Here is an 18,665-nt window from a genome sequence, read left to right as displayed (position 1 = left end):
GAGAGTGAGAGAAAGAGAAATGAGGGTGAGTTTGAAGGGGATATTTTGGGGTGGCAGTGAATCCTCGTTCATAATAAAAGAGGAATATTCCAATTCAAGAAAAAATGCAATATTTAAAAGAGATAAACTAAACCCTGCTACAAACAAAAAGAGCAGAGAATTTTAACGGGTCACCATCCATCATCTTAAACTACACACTCATTTTCCATTCCAATATTCCATTCAATAGTACCCCTTTTGTTTTTCTCCAAATCCAACCATATTCCTGTCAAGAACCACCATTAACACTTCTTTCTTTCTTCAAACTTCTCTCTTTTTTTTATTTAATTTAATTACCTGCAGATAAGGGAAACCAAACCAGAGACCACACTCTTCCCTTCACTTACTTCCTCTCTCTCTCTCTATATCTATCTGTATCTATCTATATCTATCTATCTACAGTGTTTAGTACTTTGATGACTGATATATCTCTCAGCTTCCATAAATAACTGCTACCCCTTTTCACTAACTTTTGGTTCAAACCACCATCCCCAAAAAACTCTGATCCTTTCTCTTTTTTCTTTTTTTTTTATTTATTTTTTTATCTGACTAGTTGTGACAAGTAGTCCCTGGAAATTAATTACTCTCTCTCTCTTTCTCTCTTTATCTCTCTTTCAGCTTTAAAAATTTTCCCTATGGTGGTCTTCCTTCAACCCTAGTGGGATCCTATACTAAAAGCCTATCACCACACCATCATCACAAATCATAAGTCACTCATGATATAATCACACCCTTAAACCCTTTCAATTCATTCTATCTTCAACCTCTTCAATTCCATCATCTCTTACTATATTAATTTGCTTTTCCACTTCACACCTTCAATTAAACTCTTCATCATTCCATTCCCTTATATATAAACACAGATCTTCTCCATTCTTTACTTTTTATCTCTCTTTCTACCAATCTCCATGTTCACTAATTCACACACGCTAATGCAAACCCTGTTGCCACCTTTGCCGGAGCCAGACCTCTCCCTCAACATAAGCCCTCCCTCTATTTCCGAGGTCAAGGAAGTGGCGCCTTTCGGCAAACTCATTTACAGCGACATGTGTTCGACTTCTGATTCGGGAAGCAGTGGAGGAAGCGATTTGAGCCATGAGTTCCACAACCTTGCTCACCCTCGTGAACCCACCTTGAAGTTAGGCTTCGGAACAACGGATTTCAATCCTCGCCGTCATCAGGCTCAAGGTGACACCAGAAGCTTCAACCACCACCACCACCACCACCTTCAGCCTCACATCTATGGCCGCGATTTCAAACGAACTGCAAGAGTCGTCAATGGCGTCAAAAGAAGCGTCCGGGCTCCTCGAATGAGATGGACCACCACCCTCCATGCCCATTTTGTTCACGCGGTTCAACTCCTTGGCGGCCATGAGAGTAAGTCTTTCAAAACCCATCTCTAAAATTTAGCAGATTCCAAAATCAATGGAAAAAAAACCATTTTTTCTTTAATTACTTCAAAAACCATTGAACTATGATGTTCTATGAGCCATGGGATAATTACATTATACGTGTGAGTATTGTTTGAGGGCTTGTTATTGTTGGAATGCAAAAGGTGAAGGTCGTGAGATAAAACAGATGTATAAATATATGTATATATATATAGAGAAACATATTCTAGGTTATGTCTAATCTTGAGTTTGTCTTGTCACACTTGCAGGAGCAACTCCGAAGTCTGTGTTAGAGTTAATGAACGTTAAGGATCTAACCCTAGCACACGTCAAGAGTCACTTGCAGGTGGGGTAGTTTCTATTCTCTCCCCCATTATATTTCTCCATAGTCTTTGAGCTTAATGAGTGAAGTTCCTATTCTTCCTCTTTGAATGAGTTTCTGACGAGACAGAAGAAAAGAAAGGGAAGAAAAAAGGACTATTGTTAGTCGTTAGAATAGGTTGCCTCTAGTAGTGGGGAAGGTAGAACCAAGGACTAGGGACAAAAGGGGTATCTAGATTATGTAATGCAATCTTAACCTTGTGAACATTTTTTTTTTCTTCTCATTTCATCTTTTATTTGGGGTGTTCATGCAGATGTATAGAACAGTGAAGAGCACTGACAAAGGCACCACAGGTAATTGAATATCGGAGTGTTGTGTTCCTTCTCAAGGACCCTTTTTTTCGTTTCTTCTTCCATTATCATCATCATTATTATTCTCTTTGTTTGAGAGATATCTTTGATGATTCGAGTGTGGCAGAAAACCCCATGATTTGCCTAGTACTGTTCCCCGTTAAAAACAAAAGTCTCTTTGGCTTATAGGACTTGTTTCAAAGTCCCCAAGTGAATTATTAGCCTCTGGTGTCTGATAAAGGAAGAGCAATGGCTCCATTGTTGATGAATTTTGCAGGTCATGGGCAGACAGATATTTCAGTATTGAATCCAAGGCCAGGGATTAACATGGTTCATCTGCATGCACCTTCGCCCAATTTACCAGACCCCATTATTCAAAGGTTATTATTCATTCATCTTTTGCATTAGTTTCCCTAAGATTCCGTCTTTTAATTTTCTGTGCTTTTTCAGATTTCATTCACACACCATCAGGTTTTTTCTCTGTGCAAATTAATGTGAACTTAATGTTGACTTATTGAATAATGCTGATTCAACTGCTGGACCATTAAAAGCAACCTATGCCAATGTCGGAGTACAATGTATATGCACGGTTTTTCAAAAATCCCTTTGTTTGACCCTTCTGTTTATTTTCTTTTTCTTCCAAACTTTTTACAATAACGATACTCATATACCTCATTTTAAGGTGTATTCATGAAAGTAAAAAATAGAGGAAAAAAAAACTGATATATAAATAAGAAATGGAAAAAATAATTAAGTTAATGTTTGCCACAAAAGAGATAAACTGAGTGTAAAGTTAATATTTTTCTAACTTCTATACATCTCCTATAATTAAAAGTTTAACGTTTGGCGTCGGTAAGACTTTGTTTACCAAATCCTTTTTTTTTTAATTCACGTGTGTCATTGGCTTTTTGCTTATCTTATTTTTATTACAACCTTCTATAACGACAGCTTTATAACCTGTACATAGATTTTGACGAGTAAAACCTAGGGTTTCTATAGGTAGGTATGAGGGTGATATAATTAATTTTCTACGTGGATTCTTAATAATGCTTTCACATTCTTGATCCCAATGCATGGCAAAAGTTCTAGCCTGTGGTTCAAATCTCAATGTATTACATAAGCCATATTTTTTAAAGAAACAATAAACTTCAAATGGTATAGTAATAACCTTATGAGTTCCTTAATTGATCGTGGAAACAACTAACCTAATCATTTATTTTTAAGTAGAATGGATGTTTTTTTATCACACACATGAATTCAGTTTCATTATTTGGTCATATATATGATGTTTCACTACCAAAATTGAGATTGCAAACAAAAACTGTTCCTCTCTTTATCTCGTATGTTAAAATCTCACTTGTTTCCATTTCCGAAAAAAGATCACATACATAAAGTTTCAACATCTCAATTAATTCCTTTGAAACTTTTGGATGTTGACCGTTAGTGCATCACATGGCACTTCACCTCATTGAAAAAGCAAACACATGAAGTCGTATATATAGCAATGGAGTTTGGAGTTTTGTTACACACACTGTAATAAAAGACACCATTGGATTAATTAAGGAAGTGGAAGATGTTCACTTTCAACATTAATTTTGTTGTTCCACTTTTCAGGACAACGTGGCAACAATCATCAATAGAGACAAAAACAAAGAACAGTAGACAAGAAGCAGAGATGGGTTTGACGTATTGCGAGGTGAAGAAGGGAAGTAGTGAAAGCATGGTAAGTTGTGACACAAATGGATGTAGCTTCTGGCTTGTAGTTTTGTTGCATGCATTTATGAATATTCTCGAAATGGCTTATGTCACTCACAAGGGTAATAATAATAATTTATGTATGTATGTGTGTATATATAAATAAACAGGTGATGAATGGCTTGGATTGTACCAGTTTGTCACGTTCCGAGGGAATGCTTGACCTAGAATTCAGCCTTGGAAGACCCATTTGGCAAAAAGACCACGCAGAATCGTCGAGAGAGTTAACTCTTTTAAACTGCTAAAACAACGTTAAAAGAAGTAAAGAAAGTTAAGGTTATAAAAAATTAGGTTAAATTTAAATAACCAACCTTTGACATGTGTGGAGGAGATTGATCATGATGATGATGATGATGATGATGTATGTGAATGAATGATTTTGATTGTGTGTGTTTGGGAGAGAGATGAGGAATGGGATAAAGGGATTTTGCTAGAGAACATATGCTTGAGTCCAAAGAAAATTTTCAGGCATTGTCTTTGATGTCATTTTCTGTGGAAGCTATAGAATAGAACATGATGAAAAATAAAAATGGAATGGTTTGGACCATGCATGGGTTATAGTTAGGCAACATAGGACCCATTTGGGAATGCTGATATGAGACAGGTGGGTCAACTTTTCTGCCACACCATCATCACATGTGTACCACATACACATACATGTTATCTATCACCTACATTAATTCACTTTTACAAATTAATATTGCAAACTTTTTTCTTTTCTTATATCTATATATCTTTATATATCTTTGTTGGGTTTCTCAGTTTCTCATATTAATCTTTTATTCATATATTATGAGGACTCGTAAAATTTTCACCCAAAAATTTGGACTCATCCCAATTCAGTATCATTCAAACTCATAATATATATATTAACTGATAAATTAAAACATAAATATAAAAGTTACTGATAATTTTTTTTCGTCTAAACTTAATTTTCTGATTAAAATGAGTGTATATGAATGAATAGAAGTTTTGTTTCTTGGATTTGCTATTTCCAACCATCAATATAGGATTCATATATACTTCATAAAATATAAAATTTGAGCAGACCACTACGATGCTTCTTCACTCTTGACACTATCGAATATCTCACTGATTAATTCTTTTAAGAAGGATTTTTAAGAGTTTAATATTCATATAGACAATCACAAACTTTACCCTATCAACTAATAGAGAAATATTTCTTTAACTGTCATAAATATTTTTAAAGCTAAACTTTTTTATGTTGTTCTTATTTATTAAGTCTTCAAAATATGCTAAAAGACAAGTCCAATTTCCTGTACTTATTTTTCTGTGTCGTCCTCTGACATGGCTTCGAAATACACTATTTTTTGATAATATCAAAAAGATTTTTAATATATTATAAAATACTAAAATGAGTGTACATTTAATCTAAGACACGTTAGAGGATGGTATAAGAAAAGTTTAGGACAAAATCCAAATTTTTATTAGACATTGATTTTGATGTTTTAAAATATGTTATAAATTTTGTTAAGATAAAAAAAACAAAGTACTTTGAAAGTTTAATGGAGGGCAAATATCAAAACCTCAATAGAGAATTTAAACTATTAATAAATTAACTTTAAGTCTAATTTAATTTTACAAAATTAATTTGTAAAGTAAAATTTACATTTATTTATTTATTTATTTATTTATATATATATATATATATTAAATTAATCTTATAGCTTTTAACACATCTCATCATATTAAGGTATGTATATCTCGTATGAGAAGTTAATCATTCAGAAATGTACAAATAACAAGTGAAATAATGGATCTAATAAACTTCAATCAAATGGACTCTACTCTAATACTATGTTAAAGACTAATCTTTAACTTCAACTCAACTTTATAAAATTAACTTAAAAAAAAGTTTATATTTATGTATATATATTATATATCGTAAATTAATTTTATATATAATCAATACGAGATTTCTAATAAAGACTCTTACGACTACCCGAAAAGAGAACCAGAAAAGGTTATCTTTTGTGTTTATCCACAAAGTTTATGTTGCTATATACCTGAGTGCATGTTCAAAGTTTTTTTTTTTTTTCTGAAATACGAAAAATCTTAACAAAAGGCATATTTTTTTTATTAGAAAACAAAAGGTCAATAAACAAACTGGCACTGCGTGTTGCCTTTTCCTTGTCCGCAGTGCGCTTTGCGGAAAGGTGTAGCTCTGTTTATTATGGCCCATTAGAACACTTTTCTTGTGGGCCGAAATTCAGATTTCTGATTTCCATAAACTTTAAATGATTTCATATTGTAAGAACAATCCCATACGTTTGTAGGAAAAAAAATGAAAAAGTAGAAGGCCCACCCATTTGGTCCTACTACCTCTGTTATGACTTTTGATCTATATGAATTTTCACTGAATTATATATATAACTGGAAGGAAAAAATGATAAAAAGATAATACTAAATATAAAAAATAATATTCAAAAATTATTTAAAGAGAAATTACATTAGATGTGATGAAATATATGGTAAGTTGTAAATTTAAATGGCATAAAAATATTTTTTAAAGATTACAAAAACATTGATAGATGATAAAGGTGTTCAACTTTTCCTTTTTCATTTGTTAGAAAGTCACTTTCTGTAGGTATATAAAAAGTGTTGCAGTGTCCCTCTGTATTCCCCAGCCCAATTGAACACTATTGTTGTGGGCCGAAATCCCTTTTGCTGTGATCCATTTTTTCAATCATCTCGTGTTAAGTACGAAAAATGAAAAAGTAAAAGGCCCACCATATTGTCCTAGTTCTGACATGAATCTGTGATTTATGATTTTTTTTTAGGATTCCTAGGAATTAAAAAAATATTTTATAAATCTAATTTATAACATGAAAATTAATTTTAATTAAAATATATTTTATAAAATCAAAATCACTAATTACCCTTAACTATTAATCACTAACTTAAACAAATCCCCCCAGTTTCAGATCGTGTGTTGTGCCTAAAGTGTTCTTCTACTGTAATGTTCTCTTCTTTCATTTTATTTTTGTGTGATTTTTTTAGTGTTGTTATTTATATTTTACTTATTTAAATGATGAAATGTGTGTGGGCCGAGGGATCTACCAAATCTAAATGGGCCGAGGGATATAGCTTGTTAGGTCCAAGCTATACCTTTATAGATGTGAAATCTATATTTATTTTTATAATTATATTTCATAAATAAATAAATAATTAAGAGTTATATTAAAAATTACCATAAAGTTTAATAGATAAATTACAAATTAGAATAATATGGTTTTGTGTGACATGGTCCATAGAAGGAACAGGAAGTGGTGACAAGACAAAGGTGGTCCTTGATCGATGATAATGATTCATTGTCATAATAAGTGCGACCACATGGTAACAGCGATGACGCCCGAAAAGGATTGTCACAATGCCTCGTCCATTTTCTCTGCTGCATCTGAATACATGTTTGTTGTCACGGTTTGTTTCTGATATGTTTAAATGTGTTTTTCTTATATTTGAATATTTTTAATGTTATTTTTAATTATTTAAACGTGAGTATTTCATTTATTAAAATAATATTTCTTTATTTTAATGGGTTATCACATTTTAAATATAAATTATAGATAAATATTGGCAAAAAATTAATAATACATAAATCAATATTGTATGAGTAATACTGTGATAAAAAAAATGCATTAAATCTTATCCAAATAGTAATATAAAGTCTTAATACTATTTAAATAAACATGTGTTACACGGATTCATTTAATCTTATTTATATATATATATATATATATATATATATATATATATATATATATATATATATATATATTTAGAAATCAATAAATAGGAAAGCTATATTTACCAAATGGTTTGTTCCGTTTTGAAAATTCAAATTTAAAAGTCTAGTTTGTCCAGCATATATGATAACTCATTTAAAAATAAAAAATAAATCATAATAAAGATTTTATTGTTAACCAAATTAAAAACTTTAATAAATTCACAAAAATTAAATATAGGCGGTGAGAAATTGAATGACAACTGGATAATTCAACATTTTCATCATAACTATATTACTATTTTTCTTGTTCACATGATAATTGATAAATTTAGTACATTCAGAAATATATAATACTTGTCTTTTCACTCATAAAAGAATTTGGAATATTCAGACAAACGTTCAAAAGGAAAAAAACCGATATACACAATTGCAATCTTTCTTATGTGGACTACGAACCAGTCTGTCCCATCCCGCCTTTGGTCCGCGTAGGCTATGGGTTATGCAACTCGAGTTTTTGCAGGTCAACGAGCTTAATATCATAACATGTTCCACATTTTTTTTTTGTGAGCCTATGGGCCTGCCTGTCGGGCCAAACCCACATTACCATCCCTATATATATTATTAAAAAATATACTCTTACAGTTACACTTTATTTTATTTTAGTCTTTCAATTCAATTGCATTATATTTAGTCACTCACATGTAACATTGATATTTTACATCTCTTTGAATTTAAAAATATTTTTTTAGTCTAAGAAATTAAAAATTATATCTTACTTCCTAAATTTAAAAGTAAATTCTCAATTTTGACTTTTAAATTTGATGTTAAAAATTTGTAACACAACTAACCCGTATTTTATTTGAGAAAAATAATTTTGATTATGGTTGAAATTCCTTGTTTAGTTGTCTCTTTATAGTATCCTCTCATTAAGCATAGATTTTCGTTACAGTTTTTATTTTTATCTTTTATGTTATTTGACACATTGTCATGCATGAAATTTTTATTTAAGTTTTTATTTTTCAAATAAAATATGATGGCTTTTATAACAAGTGATGAGAGTGTAATCATGGAAGGAAGTGTTCGAGGAGGAGAGAAAAAATGAATTAGAAAGATGAAGGAAGAGGTTCATTGTTGAGCAATTTATAAGTTATTAAAACTTGCTGGTCGCACCCCATGCTTATGATAACATCGCCTATATTTTTTTTTATTCTTAAAGCCCAACAATACTAGCCCAGTGCTTCTTTTCTATACCTATTCTTTAATTCATATTCTCACTTTTTTTAATTTAAAGACTACATTTTGTAATTTAAAACTAAAATGGAGGTAAAATTTATACGACCAAAAATATATTTAAATGTAAATGAAAGTAAAATATTTTAAAAAATTATGTTAATTAAAAATTTTATTTATTTTATTTTAAATATAATTCTCACAACTAACTAAAAAACATGTTTCGATCATTTTAATTACCAGCTTTTCTTATAATTAATCTTCCTGATCATTTATTTATTTTTATCTCTAAATAAATTTCAAAAACACAAATAGAAAAATATATTAGTTATATTAAAAATTAGATTGAATGTTAAAATTGTTAATGGATGAGTTTGTTTAAACTAAAAAAAGGAAACAAGAGCAACATTAAAACCGATTTATTCCTATGTCATTATGTCATAACAAAAATTTTATTTTATTTTATTTTATTTTAAACCTACACAATAAAAGACCTTATAATAATTATTTGTGGGATGATTTTTTGTAAGATGTTTTGATACGAATAATGTAAGGTAAAATCCATAAGCATAATGTAACTGACCACATTTAAAATGAGATTATTTGATTACTTTATTTCCATCATTCAAATTCTCCACAATCTTAGCTTTGTTGACTAAAATAAAAAAGTGTGAATTCACCTCCTTTATCTCATATTTTCGCCCATTTAAATTTTTGTTTGCATCTCCAAGTTTCACAAGTAGTCCAAGTATAAAATATAACTAGATGCTTGAATATAGTTGCATATCCTAAATATCTCTTTTGTAACCCTTAATTAAATACTTACACACATCTCAACATGTCAATGATACCTATTAGTTGTTGGCACATACATAAACATCATAATCGGTTGCACGAGTCAAGTTTACGGGTCGTGTTCTTGGTTCGTGTTTATATTTGAATTTACGAGTCGATTGTACGTGTTGTTTTCATGGATTGAGTTTATTATATAGGTGGTCAAGTTTACTGAGTTGAGTTTTTGAATTGAGTTTATAGATCAAGTATATAGGCCAAGTTTACTGGTCATTTTTTTTAGTTGAGTTTACAAATTCAGTTTATGGGTCGATTTTATCAATTGAGTTTAAGAATCTAATTTATGGACAATTACATTTCATACAATTACATTTCACACAATTCTCACTTATAAATTCATCGGTCACACTTCATTAATCACAACATTTTGTGAATCACACTTAATGATTTGTAACAAACAATATATCTCACATCATTTTATACATAATCTGTTTAATTTAACATATAAATTGAGAAATCTCATAATTTTGTCAAATTTTCACTCGATCAAGTCTATTCCAAATCATCTATATCAAATCAATTTAATATATCTAATCAATTTAAATTATTACATACAATAATTAATCATCTCGCATAACCTCACGTTTTATACTTATATAAAAAATTGTCCAAATTATGCAAAACTAAAAAAATTTGAACTTATTACCAGGAATATTACATACTAGCAAAATATATTGCTACAAACATATATTAACAAAAAATAATCTTTTTAATTCATATATTATGTATAGACACAAACTTCATGCATGTAACTACACAATAATCGAGATGTATGAAAACAGAATAAAACTAATTCAAAAATACAACTTGATTGAATTGAATTATCTTAAATTTTGTTATATGCTATTGTAAACAAAAATGCTAAAAGTACTCAATTGGGGTGAAAATGTTGAATGCTAAAAGTACTCAATTGGGGTGAAAATGTTGAATTAAATCGTACTACTTTGAAATTTGATGATGTTTATGGTAAATAATTTTTGGTTTAAATATGTTTTTAGTCCCTTAATTTTAAGTGAATTTTGCAATTAGTTCATTTCGAAACTTTGAATCAATTCAGTCTTTCATCTTTTGAAATATGTGGATTTAGTCCTTTTAATCAAATTTTGTTAGATTTATTTGATGTTTTGTACGTATTTTAAGATTGTATTTGAGTTGTTTATACGTTTATACTGTTTGACATATTTTTGCTTTAATGTTAAGTCAAATATTATTGTGAAACACGCTTGAAAAGTTCAATAAACTTAACAAAATTTTATTAAAATGACTAAATCTACATACCTCTAAAGATAAAAGTTTAAATTGTTTCAAAATTTTAAAATAAATTAATTTCAAAATTTACTTAAAATTAAAGAAAAAAAATATTTAACCCATAATTTTTGACATTTATTTATGCTAATGCCTAAAATTTCCTTTGTGCCGCTTCAGAGACACAGACAGAACAGAACACAACCAGCCTCAGCACCGGGCCCCGCCCAAGTAACAACTAACAATCAACTACCCTGTTCTCGTAACTCTGGTTAGGTTAACCGAACCAGGGTTGGGACATGCCAGTTGGAGACATGGGCTTCAAGTTAAGTCCGCAAAATAATGCAACGATCAAGGTCACTCAATCACACACACACGCAACGCAATGCATACGTGAGGACCAGACGAGGCAACGCACGCACCCGATCCAAACCCAAACCTTTGCTCATCCATCTTCCACGCACCAATGCTAAGAGACGAAACGGTGGGTTCCAGAAGCGCCAGGCACACCGCCGCCTCCGCCACCGTCTCCAACAAGGTTCTCGTCGCCGTCAAGGCGGAGAAGGTGATCTCAAACACCGCATTAGCCTGGGCGCTCACTCATGTCGTTCACTCCAGCGACTCCATCACGCTCCTCGCCGTTTACTCTGCTCAAAAAACCGGTACCTATTTTTCTCTAAACCTTTCGATAAATCTCAATTTGAATCGTATTGAACTGCAATCGCAAAATTGAAGAGTTAATACTCGCAACAAAACTTCGATGTTTTTTTTTTTTTTTCACATGCTTATGGTGTTGTACTTTGAATAGAATTTCTGTAGTGATTTTGTATGAATACTGGAATTTCACACGCTGATTTGAGAAGAACACTGAAATCATATATGTATGAAATTGTGTTTAAGTTGTTCTATATGCCGGTTCAACTGGCTTAGAGTTTGAACTAACTTTGTCCTGATGTGGACTGTTGCAGGCAGAAGATTCTGGCATTTTTCGAGAATTGCTGGAGACTGTACTACCGGACCGGCGGCGAAATTGCCGGAGCGAATTTCAGATATCTCCGAGTCTTGTGCGCAGATGGTGCTTCAGTTGCACAATCAAGTTGAGGTAACCTTGAAATTTAATTTACCTGAACGATTCAGGATTTTAAAGGAAACTGTGATTTGAATATTAAAATTGAGGAATTATTATGCACTCGAGTATACGGAAAACCTGTACCTGCTGTCACCGGTATCGCTTCCACCACCTTTCTCTCTCAAGTTGTTGCCTCGGCCCTTAACGTTTAGTGCGACGAAAAGGACTTAGTTTTCCACCTGGTTTTTTTAACATGATGCGACTCACTGTTTATCAAATTTTTTTCCGGTTTTTAAAAACGTTGTGACTTTATGACCATATTCTCGCTGTCGTTTTTTGTCTCATTCCCTTTCTTACGGGGAGGGAGATGTATTTTTCAATCATTAATGCGATGTTTGCATTACGACTTTATAAGAAATTATTGAAACACATAAGATAAATATAATTAAAATTTATATAAATAAAAATATGTGTTGCGTATATTAAAAGAAAATAGAATAGAAGAAGGTGAATTTTCTGTTGATTTAGATAAGTAGAATAAAGAATGCTGATCCGAAAAAAAAAGTAGAATAAAGAATGAAAATAAATAAATTGTATTATTTTTATACTAATTACGAAAATTAAATTTAACTAAAACAATTTAACATTTTACTATTTTTTATTATTTTGTTAATACGAAAATATTTATTATTTTTTGTTATAAAAAATTATATTATTTTAAATTTTCTTCCATTTTACTTCTTCCCTCAATCAATGAGTTAAAAATTGTATACTTTGATTTAATCATTATTATCTTTATGTCCTCTTATCTGTTTAAACTCAAAAAACAAATTTAGAAGAGAAGCATGGCAAATTATTATGCCTGAGATTTTATATATTATATATTTTCTGTCAAATCTGTATCAATAATTTGTGCTAATAATTTGTCTTTTTTATATCAATCATTTAAAATGTGTCTGTATATGTTGTCTTTTTTTTTTCCACCATAAAAGACAATGTATAAACCACTACGCCCTCAACTTTGCTTTTCAGTAACATGTCAGAGTTGAGGAAGTTTCTGATCTCTTCAAAGTTGTACCAGCTTGACTTAATTCTTTGGATTCGTATATGCTTTTAAAATCTTGTCTTATAATGGACTTTATGATTTATCAATAATTGCACATGCAGAAAGCTTCGTAGGACAAACTATACAAAAATATTATAAACAACTGTCCATGCATGGTAGAGAAAAATGGAAAAGAAATTTATTTTTTCTGTTTATATATTCTTACATACGCGTTAATGGAAAATATTTGACCGTTATTTGACAGTGAAGAGTTAATCCCAGATAGTTTTACTGAGTCAGACTACCCTCATGAGTATAGTCCCTATACATTTTTGCGAGCACAAATAGACGAAGATTGTTTTTTGGGATAAAATATTTGCTTTCAAATTTCCTTTTTTTTATTTTTACGTTTCCTCATGCATTATATCTACTGGTATTAGCGCTATAAAGCTCACCATGACTTCTAGACTTCAATTTTCTAGGTCATCTATCTCCATAAACATTCACTACACAAAATTCCATTTTCTAGGTCACGAAGAAAACACATTTCAATATTATTAAATCAAATTGTACCGTATATAATTGTTGTAAACTGAAATTATTTACTCCAAGCTAGAGCGCATTTACTTTTTTTTTTCTCTCTCCCTCTCTTACAAATCCCCTAATCCTCCTCCTCCTCTCTGTAATTATAGAATTATTTCCCCCCTTTTCCTCCTAATTATATCTAGTCCATTATCAAGTACATGCAGGATTGTATTCAGGCCAAGTCTCTGTCCTGGATATTCGAGGTCTCCAATTTACCTTAATCAATTATGAAAAATGGTTACTTATTTTGTGGGAAGATGGTCAAAGACGAGGGGAGAGTGTCCAACTCCCGAATCCGGAGGGGCCCTAGGCCATGGAAATCAGCCCCTTATTATACCAAGCTAATCAAATAGCATCTTACGACGTATTCACAATAACTAGACTGAACTCTCGAGAATACAGTCTTAAGATACACAATTCTGCCATATACTGATATGATACATCCATGAGGGTACAATAATAAATACAACACACTATATGGATACTTCTAGTCCAAATTCTTTTTCTAAAATGATATATGAATACGCGTTCTCTCATTCCTAATTTGTTTAAGAATGCATTTTCCATAAAATGGTTACTGTATATCAAGGTATGACAGTTTGTATTTGCTGAAATGACATTCTATTTCTCATTATGCAGGTGAGGGTAAAGATTAAGGTGGTCACGGGTACTCCCAGTGGTGCTGTGGCGGCTGAGGCTAGATGGAGCGGTTCCCATTGGGTCATACTGGACAAGTAATTAAACATGAAAAAGTATTTCTTTTTTTCTGAGCTATTAGTTTATTTTGTTGATTGCAAATATGTTTCTCACTTGTTCCATGCACGCCGCAATGAGGACATTTGGCTTTGCATATTTGAAACGTTGATGGATTGGTGATGAGAAATTGTTGGGTGGAAGAGAACCACATTTTTTATTCATGGTTCAGAAAAATCTAAACATGTTTTTTAAAATTTCCAGTTTATGAAAAATTAATTAACACTTAACCATATATTATATGGGGATAATTGATATTTTCCGGACCACCAAATAATTCATCATGGATGAGACCCTCTTCTGCAATTCATATGTACCACATTGGCTGTTTTTTTATTAGGAGCAGCTGATAAGCCATACTAGAGGACCTTATTTTAACCAACTGCATCAGGTTAATGGTTCAATTGATCTATGCATTGAATAGCCTAAACTATTGTCTATCCGATTATTACCTGCCGGTAAACAGAGAAAGCAACCTATTACATTTTTTCCCACCTAATTCTTTGCTAGGTCCAGTGAACATTTTAATTAATAAAGTAGGTAATATTTTTAAATGTTGAGACGTTATTTGAGATTCAAAAGAGGCATTGCCTTTCCAGGATTTGATTGAACAACTGCTGATAGGTAGAATTTTTCGGACCTGCATTGCCGAATGATAAATATACGAGAAATTTGTTGATGAATGCCTAAGTTGTTGAAACAGGAAATTAAAGCAAGAGGTCAATCATTGCATGGATGAACTCAACTGTAGCATTGTGGTGATGAATGGGTCACAGGCAAAAATCCTCAGACTTAACTTAGGGTGTTCCGATGAACTCCAAACTCCTTTTTTCTCGGCTACTTCTTCACCAGGCATAGAAATTGCAAAGCTAAAAGGCGGAAGATTGATGCATTCTACCCCAGTGGGTAGCCCTGAAGAAGCAGGTACTTCTGTTATAAGAGATATCGGAGTAAATTCAGGGTCAAGTTCGGAGTCGTTGACTTCTCCTTTCCTTGTCTATGAACAAAACCCTCTGTACGAGGGTCAGGGCCCAAGAAAAAAGATACACAAAGAAATCAACGAACCAATAGATTTCAATGTCCAGCCACCATTATGCTTTGACATTGAAAGAGATCGCCCTCCCCCGCTATGGCCGCGTCCAACACCATCCTTGTCTAGTCAAAACAAGACTGTATTTTGGATTCCTCAAAACCACATTGTGGACGAGAAGTTTCGGAAAACTAAAAACAACAGTATCATCCAAAGAACTAAATCTCCATCGTCGAAAACTTTACTTGAGAATTTTATACGTTGTGATCAAGAGATGAGAAGAAATGAATACGGGTTTGAACAAGCTCAAAGTAGAAGTTACGACTCGGGCAACAGAGATAGTTCCATACCTTTGGGCAGAACTACCTCAATACCTCCTCCCTTGTGCTCACAGTGTCAGAATAAAGCACCAGTATTTGGAAAGCCTCCAAAACGGTTTTCTTACAAAGAGCTAGAAGAAGCTACTGATATGTTCTCAGATGTGAATTTTTTGGCTGAAGGTGGATTCGGTGTGGTCCACAAGGGAATACTCAAAGATGGCCAGGTTGTTGCGGTGAAACAGTTAAAATTTGGGGGTTCTCAAGCAGATCTTGACTTCTGCAGGGAAGTTCGGGTTTTGAGCTGTGCACAACACAGAAATGTTGTGCTGTTGATAGGATTTTGTACACAGAGCAATTTGAGGATATTAGTTTATGAGTACATATGCAACGGATCCTTAGACCTCTACTTATATGGTATTTACTAACATTATTTCAAACACTTCTTTATTGTCGTTTCCTTCTGTCTCTGTAATTTGTTTTTGAATGTTCTTGACATCCACCCAAAGAGAGATCAAACAGTATAGCACTTGATTAACAGGAGATGAGAGTATGCCTCTCGATTGGAACTCACGCTTAAAGATAGCAATTGGAACTGCACGAGGCTTGCGCTACCTTCATGAAGACTGTAGAGTTGGTTGTATAGTGCACAGAGACCTTCGACCCAAAAATATCCTCTTAACCCATGACTTTGAACCTTTGGTAATATACTCACCTTCCGCTTTTTTTTTGGCCAAAAGTAGTTGACGTTCAAATGTTTTTGCCTCTGGTAATTATAAACGACAATGCTTCACACATCAAATAAATAAATAAAATAACTGCATTTTAAATCTAATAATGTAACTTTGATATAGGTGGCGGATTTTGGGCTTGCTAGGTGGCACTCAGAATGGAATATAGATACAGAAGATCGGGTTCTAGGAACTTCAGGGTAATAAATATTCTTTAAGCATGTATATGTTCTTATCACCAAGATAAGGGACATCACGGTTTTGATTCTAATCGAGGCTACCTTACATAAACTAGGTATCTTGCACCGGAGTATCTTGACGCTGGAAATCTTACATATAAAGTAGATGTATATGCATTTGGAATTGTATTATTAGAGTTAATAACAGGTAGAAGAATTAGCGAGTTGGAACACTTCAACGGATTCTCGTATCTTCCTGAATGGATTCACCCTCTACGCTTGTTAGAGCCCAGTCAAATCTTGCAAAACGTTCGTTCTCTCAAACCATGCTTCAACTCTGAGGAGTCGTTGGAATTTAATCTTCAATTGCAAGCTATGGCTCGAGCTGCTTCGTTGTGTCTCCGTGTGGATCCCGATGCCAGACCCCCAATGTCAAAGGTATGATTTGCATGGGTTCAACTTGTTACTTAGAAACTCCTTTTACTTTTTTTCTTTTTTTTTATTAAAAAGGCCCTTCTTTGTAACGTGAATGTAGATCCTGAGAGTGCTGGAAGGGGGCGATCCAGTTCATCCTATGGGTTTAGACATCAATTCAATTGGTAACACAAGTGGGCATTTAAGCGGTTTGAAGTCACTCACTCCACCAGAAGGTACAATAACTCATTCTCGTACACTATCTCATTGATCATTCCCTCCGCTCTTGGGCTAGCTACAAGATCTATTGTTGGCAATATAGTTCTATTTGTGAGCTGCATAGGATCAATTATCCGTTTGAAGCGTGGACCTTTCGTACGCTTATTGAAACTTTCAGATATGCAAAGCACTTTTAGGTAAGAACTAGAAAAGAAATCATTATCTTAGCCTTCTACATTTGTAATTTGGTGGGTGTTTCTGGAGCCCTGTAGTTCTAATTCGCCATGTGTTTAATAGCAAAAAATTCATTTGAAAGGGGATGTTTCTCGTTCTTCTATTTTCTCCAAATTGTTTGTACAACCTGAGGCTCTTAATAACAAGTGTCAGTTTCAATATGCAGGACCAGCAGTGTGCATATGTGTGTTATTCACCATATTTTTTCCCATTTCTTTTTCAGGAGAAAATATATTAAATTTGAACCAAATATTCCATTCCTTTAAAATTAGTTTATTTCTATATTTTTTCCGTTACATCATCTATTTTCTTGTAATACCTTGACAGATTACTCCTCTAGCTAAAAACATTCAATGTATATCTCCAGTTATCATCACAGTGAAACTAAGATAGAATAAAATTAGGATTTCTTCTCCTAAGTACACCTGAAGCCTAATTCTAGAACTCAACTATTTTTGACGAGTTACATTACAATTTATGTATGTAAGTGCCATGAATGACCTTTGATGACTTAAGAAGTACTTCATAAGGATCCAGAAGAATAAGAAACTTTAACCAACACTCAAGGTGTATCTTTCATATCAAAACTGGTTGAACCTCAACCTAATTGGGTTTTCAGCCTTTCATGTGTGTGTGCGTGTGTGTTAGAAATAAGTATGATTAAAATAATCATGAAATAAGAAAATAAATGATAATATATAAACATTAATTTTAACGTAAGAGTTATAATTCCAATATTTGACTATAAATAAGATTGATAAGATCATGAAAAAAAGGACAACATACTAAATACTCTAACAAACAGCATTATCATCTCTCTTTACTAGAACAGAATCATTCATTGATATGTTAAGTTGTAATTAGTTAATATCATCATATTCTAGAAACGCAAATTCTAAAAAATCTTCACTGACCTGCATTTCGTGGGAAAAAAAAAAATCTTGTATGCCTTTCACCATTTTCATTTTTGTTTGGAGAGTGTGGATACGATAGCCGAATATTATGCAAATCAGCCCAAACAGTTTGAAAGTTGCATTTTTTTTAGTTGGATATTGACTTTTAGGATCAAATGGGGGAAATGAAGGCCTTTGGTAAAAGCCCACGACCAATATCTGATCAGAATGTGAGAAAATTCAAAGTTTTGAAGTTAATAGGTG

The 18,665-nt window shown here is 32.4% G+C and overlaps 2 protein-coding genes and 1 long non-coding RNA gene across 4 annotated transcripts; 2 read left to right on the top strand and 1 right to left on the bottom strand.

Moving 5' to 3' along the window:
- Positions 1-254: 254 nt before the first annotated feature.
- Positions 255-4,580, top strand: ATS (Homeodomain-like superfamily protein). The gene is made up of 6 exons (XM_028082977.2): positions 255-1,416; positions 1,700-1,776; positions 2,066-2,105; positions 2,380-2,482; positions 3,717-3,825; positions 3,968-4,580. Exons 1-6 carry the CDS (start codon positions 948-950, stop codon positions 4,100-4,102), a joined length of 933 nt encoding a protein of 310 aa, XP_027938778.1. The 5' UTR covers positions 255-947; the 3' UTR covers positions 4,103-4,580.
- Positions 4,581-11,366: 6,786 nt separating this feature from the next.
- LOC114194569 (inactive protein kinase SELMODRAFT_444075-like) lies at positions 11,367-17,673 on the top strand. 2 transcript variants are annotated; one of them, XM_028084895.2, is made up of 8 exons: positions 11,367-11,594; positions 11,901-12,034; positions 14,271-14,365; positions 15,088-16,148; positions 16,273-16,433; positions 16,586-16,662; positions 16,758-17,079; positions 17,177-17,673. In XM_028084895.2, exons 1-8 carry the CDS (start codon positions 11,399-11,401, stop codon positions 17,324-17,326), a joined length of 2,196 nt encoding a protein of 731 aa, XP_027940696.2. In that variant the 5' UTR covers positions 11,367-11,398; the 3' UTR covers positions 17,327-17,673. The 2 variants fall into 2 exon arrangements, with proteins under 2 accessions (XP_027940696.2, XP_027940697.2); XM_028084896.2 differs by lacking the exon at positions 11,367-11,594 and having other exon boundaries at positions 14,271-14,383.
- LOC114194570 (uncharacterized) lies at positions 11,509-12,346 on the bottom strand. Its single transcript, XR_003606402.2, has 3 exons — positions 12,146-12,346; positions 11,876-12,056; positions 11,509-11,647 (listed from the first exon to the last, which is right to left on the bottom strand). It is a non-coding gene; the product is annotated as an uncharacterized LOC114194570 (long non-coding RNA).
- Positions 17,674-18,665: the final 992 nt, after the last annotated feature.

The sequence above is a fragment of the Vigna unguiculata genome, chromosome 8 (assembly GCF_037176805.1).
Source record: "Vigna unguiculata cultivar grain cowpea cultivar isolate G323 ecotype 2 chromosome 8, ASM3717680v1, whole genome shotgun sequence".
In the NCBI taxonomy this organism is placed as follows: domain Eukaryota; kingdom Viridiplantae; phylum Streptophyta; class Magnoliopsida; order Fabales; family Fabaceae; genus Vigna; species Vigna unguiculata.
Note: the sequence above shows the minus strand (reverse complement) of the source record. Positions and strands in the feature narration are given on the sequence as shown.

Coding starts and splice junctions, on each gene's coding strand:
- ATS (XM_028082977.2), top strand. CDS start 948: ATGTTCACTAATTCACACACGCTAATGCAAACCCTGTTGCCACCTTTG. Junction 1,777..2,065: donor ACGTCAAGAGTCACTTGCAG/GTGGGGTAGTTT, acceptor GTGTTCATGCAG/ATGTATAGAACAGTGAAGAG. Junction 3,826..3,967: donor AGGGAAGTAGTGAAAGCATG/GTAAGTTGTGAC, acceptor ATAAATAAACAG/GTGATGAATGGCTTGGATTG.
- LOC114194569 (XM_028084895.2), top strand. CDS start 11,399: ATGCTAAGAGACGAAACGGTGGGTTCCAGAAGCGCCAGGCACACCGCC. Junction 16,149..16,272: donor CTTAGACCTCTACTTATATG/GTATTTACTAAC, acceptor CTTGATTAACAG/GAGATGAGAGTATGCCTCTC. Junction 16,663..16,757: donor CGGGTTCTAGGAACTTCAGG/GTAATAAATATT, acceptor TACATAAACTAG/GTATCTTGCACCGGAGTATC.